General features: G+C 35.1%; 2 protein-coding genes across 4 annotated transcripts in view; both read left to right on the top strand.

Annotated features, from left to right (window-relative positions):
- Window positions 1–4553: 4553 nt before the first annotated feature.
- On the top strand, window positions 4554–12321 carry LOC307172669 (uncharacterized protein; the record flags this gene model as incomplete). The annotated part of the gene is made up of 6 exons (XM_079895217.1): window positions 4554–4596; window positions 10149–10517; window positions 10634–10894; window positions 11004–11091; window positions 11852–11967; window positions 12152–12321. 5 exons carry the CDS (start codon window positions 4554–4556, stop codon window positions 11886–11888), a joined length of 798 nt encoding a protein of 265 aa, XP_079751343.1. The 3' UTR covers window positions 11889–11967; window positions 12152–12321.
- Window positions 12322–13981: 1660 nt separating this feature from the next.
- nek11 (NIMA-related kinase 11) overlaps window positions 13982–25053 on the top strand; it is a 58337-nt gene continuing 47265 nt past the window's right edge. For 2 of the 3 annotated variants that reach the window (XM_079895526.1, XM_079895525.1), the window contains exons 1-2: window positions 13982–14013; window positions 14383–14590. In XM_079895526.1, the coding sequence (XP_079751652.1) occupies window positions 14412–14590 (179 nt within the window). In that variant the 5' untranslated portion in view covers window positions 13982–14013; window positions 14383–14411. Of the gene's footprint in view, window positions 14014–14312; window positions 14591–25053 lie in introns of those variants that run through there. The other variant, XM_079895524.1, reaches the window with a different exon arrangement.

The raw sequence follows: 25053 nt of genomic DNA, 5'->3' as shown, positions 1-25053 counted from the left end.
TCTTTTGATCAGTAATATTAATCAAATACAGTCTGGAGAGTATAAATTCAGATTTATAACCAATTTGCATGGTCCATGGACAGGTGATCCTGGAGTGAAAATTTCAGTACACGGTAAATATAAAAGGTTTATTCTGAAAAAAATGACTTGATGCTTTTGTTGTTGCTGTTTTGTTTTCTAAAAGAATCCCTCAATTTCATTATGGGCTATTTCTCTTGTTTTCTGATAGATTTAAAGGTGTTAATGACCAGATCGAGAGACAGTGGAAGCATAATAGGAGACTCTTTGAGTCTGACATGCACACACAACTGCTCTAATTTAGATGAAGTTCAGTGGTTTAAGAATGATGAACCGATGAAACATTCAGACCCCATCCTCACCTTCAGCAGTGTAACTACTAAAGACTCCGGGAATTACTCTTGTTCTTTGAGGAACTTTAAAACAACTGTATCTGAAGAATTTACAATTTACATTGAAGGTTGGTTGAACTGTAAAAATGTTATACATCATTTTAACGATCATATTCATATTTGGAAAATGACAGATTTGTACATACTTTAAAGTAAATGATATCTATCCCTTTGTCCTCAATAGATGTTGCTGGGTCTCCAACAGTTCTTATTATTGTCGTGTCTTTAATCTCACTTGGCTTCATTATTGCAGCTGTGATGCTCATAAGAAGGTAGGACTTTTTGTATTGTTTGTACTTGCACACACACCAATGTATTATAACTCTTTCAGTCAGTCTGAATGAAACATTAACTGACCTTGCACAATTCAGAAAACACATAAGAATAAAAATGATTTTGAAAGTGCATTTTGTGTGTCTGCCAGAGAGTTGTAGGTTGGCGAGGGCGAGTGATTGAGGCTTGCGACACAAAGATATATAGCCAAAAGAAATTACTATTCAGTTCACGCACCTATTTGTTTGTTTGTTTGTTCATTTATTTGTTAATTAGTTTTTAATATTTTCTTAGAATCAAACCCCTTTTCTGAAATCATCCATCTTGTATAAGCTTAATTGTGCAATTTATAATGCATGTCTGTCACATTTACTTTTTACAGGAAAGCAGAAACTCGCGGCAAACCAAAGGAGGAAGGAGAAGAAAACCAGGTTTCTCAATACAGCACTCACCAAACAACTGTGAAGATATTTGTAATAATAATACTACTACTAATAATAATAATAAACAATAAAACGTGTTTTCAAATTTAGCATTATGTTCAAAATCTTCAAAACAAGTAAAAGAGAAATCAAAGACATAAACTCTTTCCTTACTCCCTCAAGTTTGAAAATGAATGTGTGCCATCCCAGTGATGGACTGGCCATCTGTCCAGGGTGTTTTCCTGACTATGACCAGAGGCGCTGTGATAATCGGGACAAAAATAGACTAAAAACAGCACCTGGGTCAGCTTTCAGCTGAAATTGCAAATAGTTGTAGGCTATTTGGAATAATCATTATTATTATTTTTGTAAATATATAGATAAGATTTTATATTTCCATATCACTGCAGAAATGCACAGAGTTTACCATTATTCTGATTTGAATGTGCTATCAGTTTTGAAAGCAGAGTGTTAGCATTTGAAAAATGTTATATTATAACATTATGTATATTATGTTAGGTTTTTAACTTAAGTTTAACAGTTTTGAAAAGAGTATGTAAACATGTGCAAAGTGGCCTGTAGGTACTTAGAGGTACTTAAAATTGTAGAGTTTTGGTAGTGAGTAAGTGAGAAAAGAATACCTTTAATTAAAAATGTAGTCAGTCAGTGAATACATTTTTTGCCAAAGCAATTCACAGTTTAGCTCACATAGACTGCTGTTGTGATCACTGTGTGATCTTTTGACGTAAGTATTGAGAAATGTGTCCTAGCGATTGTGAAAAACTGTAAACTGAAAGACTAACACCTGATGCCTGGTGCTACATCACATCCAATAGGTGCCACATCTAATTGTTTTGATTGCATTTCATATTTTAGATTCAAAATGTGGTAGTGTTTGAAAAATATGTTGAAGAGTTTTGAAAAGATGACCTAGCAATTGTGGGAGAAAAACTGTAAATGCAACAAAAGATGACGGTTAAAGACATGTTCTGTGCCATCTTCTTGCTGTAGGCTGAAACCGAGGCACGCATAGTCTCCACAAACCTAGAGGAAGCCGAGGATGTGCTGCAGGAAGTGCAATATGAATCTGTCAACATTCAACCCAAAGAACTGCTTCAAATGTGAGCATTCAAGAGACACATCACTAAAATTCTGTGCTGTATACTTAAATTTAGTAATCTGACCGTTAGTTATGAAGATAATGCAACATGTTTAATCATAATATTGATTGTGAATATATGTTTGTGATTATTTCACTGAAACGATTATATTTATTTCTAGGTCTGCCAACACAGAGCAGGAGAATGATTCAGCCATCTACAGCACAGTGATCTTATACTTTCAGCAGTGAAGATACAGATGTGTGTGAGTGAGTGAGTGAGGCCCTGTTACACCTGGTATTAAGATGCGGTTTGGTCGATCGGATCACAAGTAGAGAGTTTTTTTCTGTTTACACCTGGGGCCTATACCATGAAGTCAGTTTAGGTGGATAGCCAGATGTTTCAGTTTAGTTTGTGCCAAGCCTGGGTTTTAGGCACCATGAAAGTGTGTTGTTGTTCAGGAGTGGTGAGAAAACATTGTGCTTGGTACATTTTTTTGTCTTCAAACCAAACTTGGGTCTTCAGCTAGCAAACTTTAAATCCCGTGTGGCTAGCACGCATCCTAATGTTTACTCATTAGGTCAGTAGGCGGAGAGTATGCAGCCTTTTGTGGCTGTTCGAATGCATTCGACCACATGAGTGTCTACACAACAAAAGCAATCCGATCAAATGTATTTTTGACTACCTCAGGAAAGTGTACAAGCTCAACGTTTTAGATCCCGTTTACACCTGCATTTAGTGTTGTCCAATTGTGATCGGATTGACAAAAACACTTCTTAAAATCACCAGGTGTAAACAGGGCCTCAGACTGCAGGCAAATCTTTTTGCAAAACTCTAAACACAGTTCTCTACATTAGACACATCATTCATAAATGTATATGTGTATACACACACACACACACATACACATACAAACAAACACAAACACACAAACACAATCATCACTCAATCACCAGGACCGGCCTACTCGTTCACAATCACCAAATTACTGACTCGCTGCACCTGCACTCCCTCATCAACACACCCTTTAAATGCCCCGTTCACCTTTCACTCGTTGTCTGGTCTCGTTGCAGTATACGCTGCTTTATGGCACTCGACTTGTCAATATTCAGCTCAAGTCACTTCAGTGTTGGTTTGGTTTAATAACTATTACATTCATCTATATTGTTCATACATACTGTACACTAAAAAAAATTAAGCTTGAACAACACAAATGTATGTGCTGTTCAACTACAAAAGATTTGTTACAGAATAGTTGCACCTCTCCAGAAAACAAATAATGTCAAGTTGACTCAACTAAATGTTTTTTTGTGTCACAGACAACTTATTTTCAGTTCGTCTAACTGTTATTTACAAAAGTTGAGTCAAAAAGAAAAAGCTAGGGGAAATTAGTACTAAGTTTTTTTTTGTTGAACGAGATTTTTACAGTGTGGATTTTTGCTGAACCAACACAACAAAATCAGTAATTTGAACCTTTTTCAAGTTGTGTTTTTCAGTGTATATACAGTGTATTTGTGCACAGACATGTACGTGTGACAAACTCCTGAACACTGAACAAGCAAAAGGCACAAGTAGCAGTGTTTTACATTTTTCACATCTGTATGTGGCTAATCATTTAAGAAATGGAGCTATAGTTTCAGAAGTTGTGTGTAAGCAATTTGAAAAAACTGTAAATGCCACATTCATTTAGTGATGACCTACACTCAATGATCATGTGTGAAAACATTTATGCATAAATTGATCACTTAGAAATCAAAACTTGAATGTATTACAATATAGATTGATTTGCAGCAGCTTCACAGTAGTAACACATTCAAATTCTGCTGCAAAGCCATTCTAACAAGCCAATCGTGTCATTATTTAGCTCAAGTCAGTTCAGTATTGATTCAGTTCAGTTCCATAACTGTGTAAAATTAGTGTATTTGTGTACGTGTGACAAACTCCTGTAACGCCACTGCACACTGAACAGGCAAAAGACACAAGATAGCAGTGTTTTACATTTTTCTCATCTGTGGTGTGTATGTGGCTAATCATTTGATGTTTGTGTGTAGAGTTACTACGCAAAAACACCATTTTTGGAAGAGTTAAAATAGTTTTGAAGGAAGTGTTTGATTTTGCAAGAGATGCCTTATGTTTTGCAATGTTATGTGTGTGTGTTTTATGATTTCGTGTGTAGAGGTTCAAGAAATGGAGCCATAGCTTAAGAAATTGTGTGTAAGCAATTAAAAAAAAAAAAAAATTTAATTGCAAGTGACTAAGTAAGGTTTGTGTGTCCAGACACATTGCTTTGGTAACAACATAGGTGTACCCATGTATGTGACAAAGTTTTTAAAACGGATGCAGGAAAAATGGAGGTGCATCATCTTGCTCTGCAAATAAGCACTCTGCTGAGTCAGTGCAGAACTCCTCCATCGCACAAGTAAAACTCAGCAACAGAGAAGACTGGTATATTGTGATGTTCCGTGCTGTAGTCACAGCCGAAATCTCTGGACATACCGTTTGAATAACGCATGAATACTTCCTTGACGCATTAAGAGTGACGCATAACAGTTTGAAATCTGATTTGAGCATCCAGACTGAGACACATCTGTAAAAATCTGATTGGAATCGCATTTCAAACCAACTCGTTATGTGGTTTGAATCAGATTTGAAAAATATCTGATTTTATGTGTCAGACTTTCAAAAAACAATATGGATAAAATCTGGAAATGCAAAAAAACTGATTTTTACCGGCGCAAGGGCGGGACAACCTGTCACTCACATGAGATCACAGCAATAGCAAACCACAAAAATCCAACAATCCAATCAAATTAAACATCCAAGATCACAGAACATTTTAAACAGGTAAATTTAAACCATTTCATTGTGACAAAAAATCTGAAAAACATCAGAACTGCAGTTTAAGTAAACCTACTGAAAAAAACTTTTTGTTTGCATTAATAAATTAAATAAAATTAAGACATTCTGGGGGGAAAATAAATATAATGAATTTTAATAGTAGCTATAAATAAATATATGCTACTCAAGAACTGTACTGTAGCTTGCAGGTCTTCACATGTCCATATGCTAACCTGTTTTGTATATATTTTTTTATATTTATTTTTGCATTTGACACATGGACATACAGTTTTGTTTGGTATTCCTTTTAATGCTTTGCTTTAAAAAAAAAACTTTAAAAACAAATTGGAGGGAATTTAATGAATGTGCAACTGCATTGTTGTAGACCAATGTGCATGATAAATATTTTGTGATATTTTGATTCTTGTATTATTATTTTATCTAAGCCTACATGATTCCATAATTTGATATCTTAATGCATCAATTTACTGATCTAGTTCCACTGATAATTATTTAAAGGAGTCATAACCTGCAATTTTCACTTTTCCACGAGAATCAATTATGATTACCTAACGATTATACACTGGCCGGGAAGCCGATATTTAAAAGTGAAGCGTTTGTTTACCTCAGGGTAAATAAACCAGCGCGCGTGCACGCGCACTCAAATACGAGATTTTGATTTCAGCCCCGTCTTGACGTCATGACGGGGCAGCAGGATATACCATATGGACACCGCAAACCTATGCCGCGGGAAGCCCGCCCCTCTCCCCCTCATATTCAGTTCAGAGTCGACTCGAGAAAGATGGAGAAACATAGTGCACACTGAGTTGCTCTGTTGTTGACTGCCAGAATCAACATGTAAATGTGTTTTCTCTCCCAAGAACGGACCAAGCTGTCAGGGACCAGTGGATTAAATTCATTTTTAATGACGCGGTTCCTACAACCCTTCCCACTGGCTTAACGTTATGTGTCTGTGCTAACATTTTACGCCGGAAACTATGGGCTCAAATTCCCGCCAAATATATAGCGGTCACGTATAAAAAAATAATAAGCGTGAATCAAAAATGTAAAAACACATGTAAAAATATATTGCACAAACTGAAAAAAATAATGCAAAATGATCAGAATAGCAAACAACGTGTTCACGGATCAAAATATGATAAGCGTGAATCAAGAAATAACAAGCACGAATAAAAACTTTAAACACATTAAAAGTTATTTTGCACAAAACTTAAACTTATGGTCATGTTTTCTTTAAAAGTATGTTTTCCTTGGTTATATTACTCTGTACTTTGTGCTCTCTTGCATTTTCTGCTCATATTTTACTCTTTTGTACCAACATTATGAAGCTGCAGACTCGGAGCCTGCAGCTACAGTCCCGCACCCAGAGTCCCGCATTCTCAGACCCCTCGTTTTTCGAGACAGCGCCTCCTGCTGTCCGAAAGATCGTATAACACCCTTATACAAATGCCATTGAAAACAATAGGATGCAATATTACGGTCTCGTTTTATTTAAAGTTATCCGAATAAATATTTGCGTTCCCTGCTTAATGCATGTGCCAAAAAAAACTCATTGTGTTCTCTGACTAACAAATTACCCAGTAGTTATTTTTTGAGCGTGGGTGTAATTGAAAGAAAATTACTGATGGAAGGGATACAATTACAGATTGAACCTTCTGAAAAATATTATGTGATATTATATTGCTACAATGTTTTTTTTTATTCAAAATCCTATTTTCTTTCAGTTCAACCTATAATGGTCTAATTAACATTATACCATGCTAACATTACAAAACCTGTTTTTTGATATTTTGAATGCGAAGCAAAACTCAAATAAGAATAGACAAAACACCAATAATAAACAATTCTGTACTTTATTTAACGATCACTTAAACTTGATTGACCTAAACGATCATCTTGCTGTAAACAGCAAAAAGGAAGAAAGAATTAGGCCTATGTTAGTGACTTTACTTTTTGTCTTCAATTTATAAGTCGTTTTGGATAAAAGCGTCTGCTAAATGAATAAATGTAAAATAAAATGTAAATGCATAAGGTAAAATAATTACTTTCTGGTAGGCGAATGTTCCTTCTTTTTTCATTCTTTTTGCAATCGCTCTGTCAAATTCCTCGACGTCACTAAAATAAAAGATGAATGCCGATGAATGCAGATGAATGAAAGTAATTTTAATACTTACGTTTTATAAGAACTAATTTAAGTAGTCTACAAAAAACTACTAGATAGGCCTAAAGTAATAAAACTAATATAGGCCTAAAGTAAAATAATTACTCCGACATTAATTAGGCTAATTCAATTTATAGTTTTAAAAAAAAAAAAGGTCAAACGGTAAATCTGATTAAATAATTAATGATGACATTCTTTGATATTAACACACTTAATGTATTTAATTGGTCTACTTTAATGTCAACTAATTTTAATCAAATTTTTACAACATACTTGTCTACAAAAAGTCCAAGGTTAAAGGATAACTTTCAAAATATTTTCGGGGAAAAAAGGCGAAAAAACATAGGCTACATTAACGGCTCAAATTTAACTATCTTTACAAACATTAACGGCTCAAATTTAACTATCTTTACAAATATTTTTTTACAGTCTATGGGGGGAACGTTCTAAATTCTAAAATAACAGTCGCCTTGAAAAAACTCAGAGTCAGTTAGAATATAAAAAGTTTACGAGTTTGACAGTATATGGTATGATTCTTCGGCTAGCAGTTGTGGAAAAGACATAACGAGAAAGACTACATGTCGCCTATGTGACGTCACCCCATAAAGTTGACTTACCTGTGGTTTTCGCCAACTTCAACGATTTTGTCCTCTCCCTGAAAGAAGGCGGTGAAGTGCATTAAAGACACAGCCATGTTTAGCGGGATCCGTGAGCTAGTGTCCGTGTGCGAGTGGTGTTGACGTTTCAAACGCGTCGAGAGTTGTAGTCCACAAAGTGCTCTCACACAAAGTCTAACCGTATCAAACTTCTACCCGCTAAATTGTATCATTCTTTACACGAAAAGTTCTATAAAAAATTCACAGACAACATATGTTCACATTAATGGCACAATTCAAACGGGACCAGAAAATAATTATTTTCTCCCATTCACTTGCATTGACGGTTTTTCAACTTTGAGGTCCAGCGGGGTTTTGCGGAAGGGGCGGGACTTACCAGCTCTATATTTGGCGCCGTCTAGTTTGTGTGTGTGTGTGTGTGTGTGTGTGTGCTCGCGTCTTATATGAGTATGTGCGTGGAGAGTTCATATACATGTATGTGTGACTACTTAGTATGTATGCAAGCGTGTTTCATATATGTGTGCGTGAATGTGTGCGTGAATGAAGTATGATTTAAGCACTAAACGGCGCCTCATAGCCTACTTATACACTGGCCGGGAAGCCGGTCGCGGCCAGGTCGGGTTCATTCATAACTTGCGCCATGATGTCATTTTGGAATGATATGCTAAAGCGTTACCTGCGGTGTCAACCCCCCTCCTTCCTGCCACCAATCAACGCGCCCCTCATTTGCATTATTAAAATGACTGTCCACGACAGCCAAAATATCGCATCAGATCTCGCGAGACAATAATGCCTTCAGAAATAAGGGTCAGAGGAGCTCTGTGTTTATTTTTTTTCCACTTTTCTTTTTTAGAAGGGCCTGAAAGACTATAATAGAGCGTTGGGTATCCAAGGTAATACAAGGTTATGACTCCTTTAATGCATAAATTTAGGGGAGACATTTTGGAAAATGTGGTCATTGAATGCATTTTGTCTGAATGCAATGAAAAATGATTCACAGTTTGGTCCTCATAGACTTCTTTGCTGAATGAGTGAAGAGTTTTGAACAGGTTAGCAATTGAAAAAACTGTAAGTTAAAACAACTGAAAATTAAGATATTTCTTATTATTCAGCCATTTTTTATAATAAATAAAAAAACATTCCAGTTATGCCAATGTTGTAAGTCTTTTAAAAGTTCCAAGAGTTCAGTTGATAGTCACTATTGTCTCTGTTACTGATTACTCTTCAAACACGTGTAATTGTATTTTATTTATTTATGACATATGGTTGATATGGTGTTAAATCAATATATTTTATTTAGGGTCAGCTATTAAATGTAAGAGATCAAATCTTAATAAAGCTGTTGATGTGAATCAATAACTTGTTTTAATGTTTTATTGCTTGTTTAATATAAGTAAATTCAACAATATATAAACTGGAAAACTGTATTTTATGCAGCTGGCCTTATCAACTTATTAGGGTTTACAGTGTACTTGCATTTACTATACAAAATATAAAACCAAAGCATACAATACTTGAGTGAAAGAAAGTTTTATGTTTAAATTTAAAAGTTTTAAAATGCTTTCCCTTTCCCTCTTTCGCTTGCCTTTTTTTTTCTTTTTTTGGGTTAAGTGGGACCATCAGTGTTTGTCTGTGCAACTTCTTCTTTCATTCAGTCTTTTGTCAGTGATGTAAAACATCTTCTTTTAGCCAAATAACAGAAACAGTGAATTGAAATGCTACAGATTTTTGTTGGCCTACTTTTCTTGCCTGGTAAGAAAAGATTTTCTTATGTCTTTTGTAAATGTTGTCTCTTGTTCATTCCTACTCTGATATAATTGAGATTAGATTGCATGAACTGAATATTTATTGTATACATACAATGGAGATCAAAACTCTGAGGCCACTTATAAAAATGTTACTATTTTGTGTTTTTCTAATTCTAAATTAATAGTGAAAAGTTGAACAGAAAAAAGTTCAGAATTTCTTAATATTTGGTATATTGAGTTCACATTTGCTTTTTTGATTATAGTGACACAAATAGTGCAAAATATTAAATATTTCGTATTTATGCTGTAACTTTTCTTTATTTGACTTTTTTTTTTAATTCTAAAACTTTGTTTATTTCCAGGATTAAATGAAAAATCCTAAATTTTCAAAGTGGTCTCAGACTTTTGGATCTTACCGTATCATACTATTGATTCATTATGTAAATTATTTCTTAAAAATTCCACAATAGATAATATCTCTAATAGATTGCCTCAATATGTATTTTAACTATCCATTGTAAAAAATTCTCTAATTAAATAAAGTGTTTTGTGCTCCAGGTGTTCTCAGTAATAAAGAGTGGAATGTGAGTTATCCTCATCCGATCTGTGCTGTGAGAGGATCCAATGTCACTATTGACTGTTCATTTCAATATCCACCTGCGCTAGTGAAGCGAGTGAAGCGAGTGCTATGGTGTTCAATGATATCAAACTCTGATAAATGTAAAAAGAAGCCATATGTTTTTGACAGTGATGATTCCAACGATAATCAAAGAAACTTTAAATACATTGGAGATAAAACTTCAGATTGTTCTCTTTTGATCAGTAATATTAATCAAATACAGTCTGGAGAGTATAAATTCAGATTTATAACCAAGTTGCAAGATAATCAATGGACAGGTGATCCTGGAGTGAAAATTTCAGTACACGGTAAATATAAAAGGTTTATTCTGAAAAAAATGACTTGATGCTTTTGTTGTTGCTGTTTTGTTTTCTAAAAGAATCCCTCAATTTCATTATGGGCTATTTCTCTTGTTTTCTGATAGATTTAAAGGTGTTAATGACCAGATCGAGAGACAATGGAAGCATAATAGTAGGAGACTCTTTGAGTCTGACATGCACACACAACTGCTCTAATTTAGATGAAGTTCAGTGGTTTAAGAATGATGAACCGATGAAACATTCACACCCCATCCTCACCTTCAGCAGTGTAACTACTAAAGACTCTGGGAATTACTCTTGTTCTTTGAGGAACTTTAAAACAACTGTATCTGAAGAATGTAGAATTTACATTGAAGGTTGCTCTGGTAAAAATGTTATACATATTTTCATTTGAATGATCATATTCATATTTGGAAAATGACAGATTTGTACATACTTTAAAGTAAATGATATCTATCCCTTTGTCCTCAATAGATGTTGCTGGGTCTCCAACAGTTCTGATTATTGTCGTGTCTTTAATCTCACTTGGCTTCATTATTGCAGCTGTGATGCTCATAAGAAGGTAGGACTTTTTGTATTGTTTGTACTTGCACACACCAATGTATTATAACTCTTTCAGTCAGTCTGAATGAAACATTAACTGACCTTGCACAATTCAGAAAACACATAAGAAAAAAATATTTTGAAAGTGCATTTTGTGTGGCTGCCAGAGAGTTGTAGGTTGGCGAGGGCGAGTGATTGAGGCTTGCAACACAAAGACTGCATATATATATTTATTTGTTAAAATAAATAATTATTTTAAAATATTTTCTCAGAATCAATCCCTTTTCTGAAATCCTCCAAGATCTTGAATCAGCTAAATTATGCAATTTATAATGCATGTCTGTCACATTTACTTTTTAAAGGAAAGCAAAAACTCGCGACAAACCAAAGGAGGAAGGAGAAAACCAGGTTTCTCTATACAGCTCTCACCAAACAACTGTGAAGATATTTGTAAAACCTAAACATCAAGTATATATAATGTATTTTGTACATCTCCTGTAGGGAGTAAATATGCCATGCATAATAAGAACAAAAACAAGTGTTATTGTGTTTAGGATTGTGTTAAGTTATACAGTAAATCATAATTTTACAAGATGTACATATGTTGAGATGACACCAACATGTTGTGTTTTTCATGTTGGTGTTTGCTCAATCAGCAAGCCTCCTTGGGTCAACCAGTTTCATCAGAAAAACCATTCTGGTTATGCTGAACTAAGCTGGTCTCAGGGCATTAACAAAAGATGACTGTTGTTGACATGTTCTGTGCCGTCTTCTGTAAGGCTAAAACAGAAACACCCACAGTCTCCACAAACCTAGAGGAAGCAGAAGATGTGCTGCAAGAAGATGAAGTGCAATATGCATCTGTCAACATTCAACCTAAAAAACTACTTCAAATGTGAGCATTCAAGAGACACATCACTAAAATATTTCTTCGTGCTGTACTTACATTTTGTAATCTGACCATTAGTTATGAAGATAATGCAACATGTTGAATCATATTTAACTGTCTTTCTTGAAGTATATTGATAGTGAATATGAGTTTGTGACAATTTTACTGAAACGATTATCTTTTTTTCTAGGTCTGCCAACACAGCGCAGGAGAATGATTTGGCCATCTACAGCACAGTAGTGAATGGTTAACCAGATATAGTGGATGGTCCTGTCATACGTTGTGACTTGTGAGGACCAAATGATGGTTTTGGTTTTGATCCCCATGAGGAAAACAGCTTATAAACCACACTAAATTATGAGAGAGAGAGAGAGAGAGAGAGAGAGAGAGAGAGAGAGAGAGAGAGAGAGAGAGAGAGAGAGAGAGAGAGAGAGAGAGAGAGAGAGACTGAGAGAGAGAGAGAGAGAGACTGAGAGAGAGAGAGAGAGAGACTGAGAGAGAGAGACAGAGAGAGAGAGAGAGAGAGAGAGACTGAGAGAGAGACTGACTGACTGACATTTTTGTTTAAATTTAATTTATTTTTCTGGTTTAAAAAACTTTGATTACAAATTCAAATTCAAATTCAAAATGAGCTTTATTAGCATGACTGTGTAACACAATGTTGCCAAAGCATCAACATATTATATATAAATAATAAAACAAATAAAACATATATGTATAGATCATGTCATATGTAGCATAGTAAATATAAATAAATAGATAAATAAACACAATTTATCCTAATAAATGAATAAATACAGTGGGTCTCTCTAGAGAATTAGCTGACTCTGGCGTTGTGAATAGCTAACACATATTTAGCCGCTAGTGCAGCTGTACTATCATCTTCTCCCAGTAAGAAGAACATTTTCTCAGTGTCACTCAGTTCAAAGAATGATGGAATCAAGATTTCAAATCTGGGCAGAAAGGTTTCTCTTATACTGGAGTATCTGGAGCAGAAGAGCAGAAAGTGTTCCTCATCCTCGTTGTGCTGTAGGTCACAGTGTCTACAGATCCTCTGCTCTCTCTCTGTCCATGTTAGTCTACGTCTTCCTCTCTCTATCTCTAGATCATGGTCACTTAATCTGTATTTGGAGAGGATTTGTCTTTCTTTAAAATGTTTAATAAATAGATAACTGGCCAATTTAGTGGTTCTATTGAGGGTCGAGTAACATTGGAGTTTATTCTGGAGGGCAAAATGTGCTTTTAGTGATTCATCATGGGTGTCTTTTAGATGTTTGTGGATTTGGTTAATGATAGGTTTGGGGTTGATGGGGAGTATAGTCTGATGGACGAGTTGGAGAGCGAGTGTGTTCAGAGGATGAGGTTCTGCTGAGGTTTCGTTGGCGAGGAGGGCTTTATATTGCACTGACTCTGGGTCAGACTGATGGAGATGATGCCAGAACTGAACACATCTCCTCTGGATCTCGATGTTCAGCGGGTACAGGCCCAGCTCAGCCCTGCAGGCGGCAGTGGACGTGTTTCTGTGAACCCCGAGAATATTTTTGCCAATTTCCAATTGTAATTACATTAATGACATTACATTAATTACATTAATTCGATTACATTAGAACATTCAACAGGTCCACACTTAATTTTTATAAACCTGTTTTGTACATATTTTTACATTTATTTACATAGCATTTGACAGTGTAGGACATACAGGTTTGAATTAAAATGGTAGTGGATTGAATTAATGTGCAACCATGCATTGTTGTACACCAAATATGCATAATAAATATTTTGTAATATTTTAATTTGTCTTTAATTCAATTATTATTTTAACTTTATAAGCCTACATGATCCTGAAATTTGATGTCATAATGCACAAACTTACTGATCATGTTCCACTGATATCCACAACCTGACTAGCACATCAACATTATTTAGTTGACAAGTAAACATTGCAGATCAGCGCCATCTAAAGGAGAAAAACTCCTCTGCACTGTTCCCATGACAGCGACTTAACACACAGGAAGTTCAGAGCAGTTGGTCGAGCGAATTTCCGACCCACAGGTGAGGTTAGAAAAATCTATCATCAACTCTAATAATCTTTTTTATTTAAAATATAGAGAACAAGTGTGGTGAATTAGATAAAAAAAAAAAAAATCATTAATTTTTTTAGGTGTGGCTATATGATGAAAAACTAAATTACATTTGGGCAGTAACGTTTGCCAACGTACGCATGTTGACGAGAAAAAAAAATAAGTGAAAGATATGATGGATTGTTGTTTTAAGTCATTCTTATGACTCGAATGTTGTTTATATTTCTCATACTAATTTTTTTTTTATTTAGGAACATCAAATACCAAAACACTAAAATAAGTAAACAAAAGAAAAAGAAATAGCGTCACGAGAGCATTTGTTGACATCATCTCTTTGCAGTTTGGCTGCACTGGATTCATGACTGAAAAATGCCCAGATTCCGTGAGCGTCCAGGACAAACACACTGTCATCCAGCTTCCACACGAACATCTTCTGACCTGAGCAGCCTGATAGCGAACAGATACATCATTCAGCAAAGGCTCGGGAAGGGAAGCTTCGGCACTGTGTATCTTGTTAAAGACACAAAGGCAGTAGCAGCAGAGAGACTGTAAGTTAATACTATTGTTCAAAACAATCACTTTAGCGAAGTTTGTACTATCTTCGGTTTATTTTGATTAAAATAAATATTCTTTTTTGTTCAATAAATACACTGTCATTAAAATGTTTTAATGATAATAATAATTTAACAATACAAAAACAAAATTATTTAAAAAAACATAAAGATTCTCAAAGCATTGAATCCCATAATAATTTAATAAAGCTTTACAGTAGTATCAAATGATATGATTAATGTCATATTTTTAAATAAGATGGTTTCATTTTAAATATAGTGATTATCTCTAAGGTGGACACCCAATTTAATATATGATAGATATTTATCTGAATCTAACCATACATGAATTAGCCAAAGCAGGTGGAGCTGGGGAAGGTGGAGGTTTTCTGAAAGCGCGCTGCTTTTTTGTATTGTTTGTATTGCTGTTAAATTAATTGCTGACCAAGAATTTGAAGTTTTAGCTGCGAGCTCAGCTCATTGTCTACTGATACAGCATGAACCAGTCAGCTGTGCCCTATAGAGAATGGTGTCATTGCAAGCAAAGGGGCATATCATGAAAATCTGACTTTTTCCGTGTTAAAGTGCTATAATCTGGACCCCGCTGCATCTATCAACCCAGAAAATGTGAAAAGTTACAACCCAGTAACTTTGTTTTGGTAAGCCTTTCTCTGCAAGCATGTCAAAAAATTACTGATCAGATTTCGCTGGAAGGGGATCTTATTATTAGCCTGGTTAAAACCAGACCATTCTCAGTAGTAACTTGACTGAGTTATGGTCTGGCAAAGCTCCATAGACAAGTCATTTCCAAAGGGGCGTCACCAACGGACGTCGCTCAAATGCCTCGTCAAGAGCGATCGTCATCGTGTAAAGCTGCGTCCCAATTCACCTAAGTTACACTACGCCATAAAAGTATGTACTCTTTTTGTGAAGAAAAGGTATTTACTTTTGAATGTGTAGCAAAAAAGTAGGCAAGCTTTGGGACATACTACTTCGTCATCTTTATCGGACGGATCTGTCGCGTGCATCCTGTCACTTAAACTGCCCTGTCAATCATCGTGTCACAGTTAAAATCCTCTAATTTAATTTCCTACCGTTTCGGAGAGAAATGTAGTAGCACGTTCATCTGCCAGTGGGTCTTTCATGGAGACTGTCCTCATGTGTTTGCAATTTGAATATAATAATGCATTTAAAAGTTGAACGGACGTCGCTCAAATGCCTCTGGGCGCAATTGCATAGACCTAAAACCAATCAGAGCGATTGTCATTGTGTAAAGCCCGCCTCAACGTTTCTGATTGGTGCCGTGATTTCTAGGCCATGGAAATGGGCTTGAATGAGCTCTTTGCTAGACTACTTCTCGAGCAAATCTGAAGCCGGAAGTTGTCTGGGTTTTCCCAGGCTATCTTATTATAATATTACCGCCCCTTAATCTGCACGTTTCCACCCATGGCGCTCCCATTTGGTTTTCGCAAGCTTTGCAATGGCAACAATTCGAGCAAAGCATGCTGTTCTGTCGTTGCTGCACAGATGAGCACAAAGCGCTATTTGACCAAAAATGTCACATATGTCTTAAAAAGACCTCATGGAACTGTCAACTTGTGTAAAAGTTAAACATGATGGTACGTGCAAGTCGATGAGATGAATCAATGTAACTCCACAACATGAAAACGAGATGTTTTTTCTCTCACCCTAAAAAGGGGCAAATTTGACAAGCTATAATAAATTATCTGGAGGGTATTTTGAGCTGAAATTTCACAGACACATTCTGGGGACACCATAGATTTATATTACATCTTGTGAAAAGGGGCATAATATGTCACCTTTAAGGACCAATCATCCTAGAGTTTCATGACAGAACTTTGTATGACCACCTATCTAAATAGTGTCTATATTCTTTTATATTTCCAAATGACTGAATGAATGATAATGCAAATAGAAAAAAAAAGTGTTGATTTATCAAAACAATTGTGTATTTACAATATGTATTTCAATACATTGTTAAAAATTCTATAAAAAAGAAACATGATAATTGGCCTTAGTTGGCAACATGCCTAGTTCATAATAGGTTTTGAAGTTTTCTTTCCTGTTTGGCAAAAGGGAAGTTTTTCTCTGTTTTCTCTGCACTGATTTCGAATTTCTACTGTATAGGCAGCCATGTTTTATCGAAATCCCATTTTGAAGTAAATAGTACCCCTTTAATGCATGACGTTTACAGGGATTATTGAGGTTTGTCCTCCTACATTCTTTGTATTAAATTATGTATATGTTTTTTGTGTTGGATTTGATGAGTTATTCCAGATGCATCCTGTGCATGAGAGAAAATATGCATGTGCACTGAATTCATATTGTTGAAATAATAAAAAAAATGGCAATATTGAAATTGGTTTTCAAAATTCACTTCTCTTGTCCGGCCACCTGAGAGCAGCATTGGTCTTTTTTACTACTAACCGGTCATTATTGTTTTCCTTAGAGATAATTGAGGAATCCTTCATGTTACTACCAACACATCTATTATTCTTTATGATCATAAATGGTATAAGATTAAACTCTCTATTACGCTTTCATTAGAGAGCAAAATGTATCGTTTTAATACTCTCATGCTTGGTCCAGTTTTCATTGTTAGTAATGTAAATATTTATTTTTCTGCAGAGGTGCATTTGTTAGAGAGAATAAATGGCCTGTCACTGGAATATTAGCTAAATTGCATAAAGCTTTTTACATTCAAATCTGTTAAGAGTCCTGAGGGAAGCTTCGCTGGTATCATCTGAATGTGTTGTGAAATATGTTGTGAAGTTGATTTATTGCTTCTGTAGAGGCCCGCAGTCTTAAACAGGCAGGTTTGCTTTTGAAACAGAGATAAGAAAAGAAAAAAGGAAATTGTGAGTCATTATTTCAGGAGATCGTGGCAATATTACATCTTACCTGGATTCAGTTCGCAGTGAAGCTCCCACAGTAAATTAAAACCAACGGGTCTTAGTTTATGAGGACATTGCTCTCAGAACAGAACAAATGTTTGGCTGTGTCACTTCTATATTTATTACATGGCTTTTGATTCTGGTGCCAAAATATCTTTGTATAACGAGCACTAAACTATTGATAATTTTCATAGGCAACTGATTTTCTACATACAGTAGTTTCATGTCTCTTTAAAGACATCTGAGAATCACATTGACACTACCATTCAAAAGACGTTTCTTATGCTCAGCAAGCATAGTAAGTATAGTATACTATTATAGTATAGTATTTCTGTGACGGCAAAGCTGAATTTTCAGCATCATTACTCCAGTTTTCAGTCTCACGTGGTCCTTCAGAAATCGTTCAATGTTGAAAAAAGTTGTTGCTTAATTTTTGTGGAGACTGTGGTGCATTTTTCAGGATTCTTTGATAAATAGAAATTTCAAAAGAACAGAATTTATTCAAAATAGATGTCTCTACTGTTATTTTTGATCAATGTAATATGACCTTGCTGAATAAGTAATTCAATTCTCTAAAAAAATCTTCTAACACCAAAAAAAAGAAATGTAAAAGAATTGTGACAGTCACTCTTTTCCATGAAATTACAGTTCATGGCGATGCAAAAGCACCATAAAAATATCATAACTGTAGTTGAAGTCAGTCTTCTGAAGTCATATGGTAGTTTTCTGTGAGGAACAGACTGAAATTCAATTTGGAGCTGTATATGGGCCATTTCAGCAACTGCCATTAAGATGAATGGGATTGGTAAGAGATACAGTAGTTTCATCCGTTTATTATAGACCTTGAACTGTAGAGCCCTGTTCACCCCTTTTGCTCACCACATTTATTTAGCCGTTTAGACCAACTGATCACATATTATCCTTCACATATTGATTTCTACAGTTTTTGGTCTGTGAGTATAATTAGATTCATAAACAGAACACAAACCATTTGGAGAAGAGTAAGTTGTCTGGTGATGCTTTTCATGAAAGTTTTCATGAATTCAAAATCATATTTTTTTAATGGAATATTGCAGTGTTTATTATAAATGATTAATCAATGCACGTCATGAATTTTTTTTATTCATGTGCCCTTCTCACCCTACATTTTTTCTTGTTAGAGAAGCTGTTTCTCTCAGATATACGTCAGAATAAGCATGAAAAGACTATTGCAACTTGCTGACTTTAACTGATCTCTCTGTCTATCACACTTGATGACATAGCCTCTCTGTGAAACCCATATCAGACGAGGAGATGGAACTGAAAGCTAGAGAGATGCTGGTGGAAACAGAGGCCAATTAGGAAGAGCTCCACACTTTAGCTGCCCACGGGCGCGTGCATGGCGTCATGCTACGGGTTACTGTTCCTTTAACCCTGAGCTTTCTGCTTGTTAGTCCATCGCAGCTGTTCGCCAGCTTCTGACCTGTCACATGCAGAGTGCTGGCACCAAACCTGAATGCCCACCTTCAGGAGACCACCACACCTCCTGTCCATTTCTCCACTTATGCACCAGTTGTCCTTCCTTAGTCTTTTCTCAGCCTTAAAAAAAATCCTGCTGTGTGTGTGTTTTGTTGTTACTGCCTCAGTGGCTCTTACAGTGCTATGAACTCCTTTGTTTCTTTGTGAGAGCCAAATGTCAGTGCTGGGCGCTGTGAGCTGAGACTGCCGTATACCCCTTTCCTCCAGCTGGCTTCTCACTGGGCTTTATTAGCCCAGATAAATTACTTCCTATTCTGGATTTGCCCCAAAAGTAGGGCTCACATCCTGTGGGTCCCTTGTCAAAAGCCTTCAGCATTTGCTTAAGTGCTCTATTTGTAGTCTTCCTGGAATTTTATAGGCACACAAATTCCATGATTTCATTCAATTTTGATTTACAAGCTTGTGATATTTGATTTTGAATAGATTCAGTTCAATTTGATATTGATCAATTGGAGCCTATCAGTACAGTATATTACAAATTTCCTCAAGGAAAAAAAAATCTCAACTTATATGGTACAACAAAAATGAACTGATTTGTAGGCTACTTAGATTTAAATTACACATAAGGAAGTTTTTATAATAATAACATTCTAATAAATACATTTGTAATGACATCATTATGCTTCTACTCATTGTTTTTAAATAGTGGCTGTCATAAAAACATTATGGATTTATTCGAACATACATTAAATATTGAAGAACAGATTAAGTAAAAATAACATGTATTTTTTAGGGCTGTCAAACGATTAATCGTGATTAATCGCATCCAAAATAAAAGTTTGTGTTTACATAATATATGTGTGTGTATGGAGTATAATTATTTTCTATATATAAATACACACACATGCATATATATTTAAGAAAAATGTGTTATTTATATATAAAATATTTATATATAATATAAATTATATATAATATAAATATATATACACAGTATATACATGCAAATATTTCTTAAATATATACATGCATGTGTGTGTATTTATATATAGAAAATAATTATACACCGTACACACACATATATTATGTAAAAACAAACTTTTATTTTGGATGCGATTAATCGCGATTAATCGTTTGACAGCCCTAGTATTTTTTCAAAATGCTCATGTCTAGAGTTCATTTTTTCTAGCTGACTAACAAGTTTTTGGTCATTGAATAGCTTTTCTGAGGTAAATGTGACATTGTTTATTGAAGTCTTTCAACAGTTGAAACACTGATTGAGCGATTACATGAGACAAGGATTTCAGTAAGATGTACTGGATCTTTCAACATACCTTTAGATGTTCATTGATGCTTATTTCGTGCTGCAAATAGTAATGAAGCGGAAGAGATGATCGGTTCAAGTGCTTTCGTGCTTCCGCTTTGCTTGATCTGTCACACCACACTAAAGAGTGGCAAAACGGTATTTATGGAGCCATTTTTAAAAGTGTGACCTTTTTACACAAACTACATCTTTATTAACAAAATGAATGTGAGCAGAGAAGAGCTGCCTGCATCTGCTCTGGTGTTCATTAATAGTCTCACAAATGTGCCAAAAGTACCACTGTGGGCGCAAGGGTGTGTTGTATTCTAATTAAATCCATATACTTATGGAACAAAGAAGATTATTATATAGCAGATGTGTTATTTAAACACCCTGTCCTGGTTGAGGTATCACAATTCATATTATAAGGAATAATTCATTCACATAATTAATCTTCATCATTGTTATTGTTGTATTATTCCTATAGGCTACTATTATAGTATTTATTAATATTTTTAATTATCTTTTTAAATACATTTTCAGGTTTGAATTTTAGTTAAAGTTTTAGCTACTTTGTTGTATGCTTTTAATGTTTCTATATCGCTTTGTTTTTTTTTGTTTTTTTTCCCCAGATTTAGTTTTAGTAATATTCAAGCTTTAAAAAGAACACAAAAGAACCAGTGGTAATACAAAACATTTGAGTAAAGCATCGTTAGCAAACTATTGTCGCGAGTTCCGTTGTTACCAACATAGTTCAATGATTTGGTGTTTCAAGAAAACAATAATTAGCATTCGCAAACAGCATCGCAAACTTACGTGGTTGGAACAATCTCTGGATGTGGTTAGAAGCATAGTTTCTTGTTAAATGACATGTGGACTTGGACACAATAAGCTAACATTCAGTACATTCTACTGTATACCGTTTTTTGAAGAGTGCACATGTGCCTAAAATGCGCAAGGGAACTCCAGAGTATGATGTATGAGGGAATCCTCAATGAATCAAACATCAAATAAAGATAAATTACATGGAAGAGAGAAGTAGTCATAGGTGGCTTGTTCATTACAGCAGCATCTCAGAGAACTCGAATAGATTAATTAGCCGAAACGCACCCCTGATTAGTGAACCATTCATTCAGAAGGCTTTGGGTATGGATGAATCAATTAATGGAAAAGATCGGACTCAAACGAATCACTCATGAACTCTTTTGAACAAGGAGTGTTTGTGATGACAGAAGTGGTTCAATTTGAAATTAGTCAGATTTTGAATTACAGTCGTTTGTGACTGGTGATTTTATCTCTTGACCTCTTGACCCCTGTTGAGTATTTCCATTTTAAATGTGCAATAGTTGTCTCTTTATTACAATGTGGCAGTCATTTAAAACAAAACATTAGTGACTAGCAGATCTGGATCATTCTGAATATCATTATATTCTCCTCTCAGAGGCCAGAGGCAGCTAATCTCACTCAAGGAGGGGAGCGTTTCTCTCCATTTGGCCCTGCAAGCCCACTTTCAGCTTGTCCTCTGTGGATTTGCCTGTCAGACAAGATTCCCTGGAGACTCCTAGCAGCAGTGCTTATTTCTGCTCACCTCATGATCCAGCTCTCAGCTATGCAACCTTCCACTTGGGTCCAGGTCCACCAGAAATCTCCCATTTTGTTTTCAAGTGCACATATCTATCTCTCTCTATCTCTCTCTCTCTCTCTCTCTCTCTCTCTCTCTCTCTCTCTCTCTCTCTCTCTCTCTCTCTCTCTCTCAGGCACTCTATCCTTTCCTTGCACACCACTGCATGACAGATTTGGGGCTTTCTTGGTTGATGCTGCTACATCCGTTTGCTGACCTGGTTTTTGTATCATGGGGATTTTCTCTCCATTTATTTTTTACTTTACACATCATGGTAATTGCAACAGTACCTTTTAAGGTTATCCGGCCTTAACAACACCTCAAAAAGTAAAATAATTTGCCACATTTATAGAGAGAGTTGCTCAGTTACTATGGTTGATGATAAACATTATCCTTTGATATTGTAGCCAGGCATTTTCTAAAATTGATGTAATGGTGTATGGCGTAATTATTTACTGCAAAACCTCATAGATAGGTTGACAGTTCAATTTTGGCCAAGGCTTTGGTTATATTCATTCAAAGGATATAGATTGCAAAAATGAGCAGGAGTCGGTCAACATTTACTCTATACTCATACCTGCTTCCTCTGATCTCGAGGCTGAAATAAAATATGGAACCATACAGGTTAAAATTGCAAAGGATTGCTGTTGGTTATTTGCTCAGCTTTCCTATATCCTTAAAATAGATCTCAAATTACCTCTATGCCTCCAGAGAGAGACTAAGAAATGGGACATGAACACGTGTTCAATTATTCACCACAGGAAATTTCAGTGATTGATGTTTTTTATCGATGGTACAGTATGCCATTTTCCATCTGAAGAGGTCTAGCTAAGCTTTTCTTTACATTGTGAAACAATATGGTAAGGTTAAAATTTAAATCACCCAATAAGGCTAAATTAAATTGATTTCTTATTGCGCTAAGAAATAATATAGTCACTCTGTAGAGGAGAGGGGCACAACCAAACACATTTTGGTTTTGGCTCAGTTATTTAAAAAATTATTAAGTTAGATCAATCTTTTTTTCTTTTACACAAGCAACATAAACATCTCTGCTACAAATGAACACTTAAAGTTTTTTTCTAGGATCTACCATTTTCGTACAGTTGCACTGAATATATGAAAGGGCTGCACAGTTTTGCAATAAATAAATAAAATTACAATAAAATACTGTAATTGTAATTTAATTATATTTGTGTGTGGCAGTTGCATGCAAATTATTATTAATAATAATAATAACAGTAATAATAATAAAAACGAGCTTAAAATAAAATTTTAAAGGGTTTATTGCATGAAAAACAGGCTATATTATATAAATAAACTATGTATAAACAAGTGGTCAATGCATAGTAAACAAATGTGAAAAAAATCATTGTGAAAGTCCAACAAAGTTAAATGTGGCAAAATAAATATATAAATAAATACTCTAACCTGAAAAGTTGTGTGGCTCCCATTTTTCATTTCATTATCGTTGTACACTTGGAGGCTTAGCTGTAACACTGTGCTACAACTAACCCCGCTGGGTAAAAAATATTTTAAGCCTAGCTCACAGTTGCTAGGAGTTGCTGATATTTTTCAAAATGGTGCAATGTTTTAGCCAACAAGACCGTGATTAAGGTAATATAAAGTTAGATTTGGTGACGTGCACACCCAACTCAGAAACCGAAAACATTATGATGAAAAAATTTACTTGCATGGTGTCAAAACACTCTTTGTCCAGTATCTTCACGGAATCTTATCAAAACTTTCCACAAATCCGCGGAAGACTGTCTTCTGGCAGCGAGAGAAAACGAGCGGAAACACAACCTGCTTGACCCTGACTAACTATGTAAAAGGTCCGTGTTACATTTAACCCCGCGTTAGGTTGTGCCCCGCACTCCCCTATCACATTTTTCATACTTATGTCTCCCTATTAGAGAGAACAGACGCACTTTTCTTTATTTATCTTCAGAGATAAACGTAATAATAAGATTGTAAAGCAGTATATTATATATATATTTTTCCCATCTCAAAGGAATTCAAATGACCCATATCTGTCATTGACACATTTTTAAACTAGAAACTGTAATAAATTATGGAAGAGGTTCAATACTGTATTACAGTCTTGGTAAGAACAAATAATATAAGCACATATCTGATTTGACATGAAGGAATGTCTATCTATTTAACAGATCTATTTAACAGACTAGATAATATTGATAAATATGTTTACAGTTACAGGATGAGAGTCTGAGACTGAATGAATTTTCATGTATTATTCATGTACATTAGCAATAAGTGCTGAGAGTTTTCATCGCCTCATGCTAAATGTTCATAAAAAGGTTACTTTATTAAGCACATTTATTAAGTGCCATCTTACCGCAAGAACATAAAATCCCTGACATGTTTTCATCCTATAAACTGTAGGTTGATGTTGATCATCAATTGTGAATAGTCTAGTTTATGCATTAATTGACTGGATACTTTAAATGAAATGGATAAACACAAACATATATTAGGTGATGTGACAGCTTTATGGTTGATAATATTGTTGTTTTGATCTCTTGTCATTATTTAGGGTAGAGGCTTCTGATGTGAATCCATAATGCAGGGTGTTTAGTTGATGTTAGTCTTTCCACAACATCAGCTCAATGGTTCATTAGATTGCTCTTGTGTCATAATGCATTATAAAGGTATGTTAGCTCTAATGATACATGTGAGGACGTGGCCAAGACGGAATTAGATTTTCGAAATTAGACTGACCTGTCAAAGTCAGTGTAATGATTCTCTGTGTGTCTCTTTATTAAAGTGAGTCCTGCTAATGTGAGCTTCAGAAAGGTGTGACCTATAGTGTTTGTGCCATTAAAATCATTTTTTGATATTTGAGTTTTTATGACACTTCATCAAGTTTATCATACTGGAAATTGTTTGTTAATGGTGGTAAAGACTTGTGGTTAAAACATAATTTATAATAACATTCATAATTTATTATCTTTCCTTCATAGAACACAAAGCTTCTGCTCTCCTTGGCAAGTTGGTGATCAGGTGTGAAAAAAGATGAGATGGGAGGAAAATTATATTTCAGTGCTTTTGCATTTGCTCGCAAAACTTTTGTGAGTGAAGTGAACGCAAAACTGATAATGGAAATAATATGGGGAAAGGGAGGATTTTTTTTCTTTCTTTTTTT

This window comes from Squalius cephalus (assembly GCF_949319135.1).
Source record: "Squalius cephalus genome assembly, chromosome: 15".
In the NCBI taxonomy this organism is placed as follows: domain Eukaryota; kingdom Metazoa; phylum Chordata; class Actinopteri; order Cypriniformes; family Leuciscidae; genus Squalius; species Squalius cephalus.
This window is presented reverse-complemented; position numbering and strand designations above follow the sequence as displayed.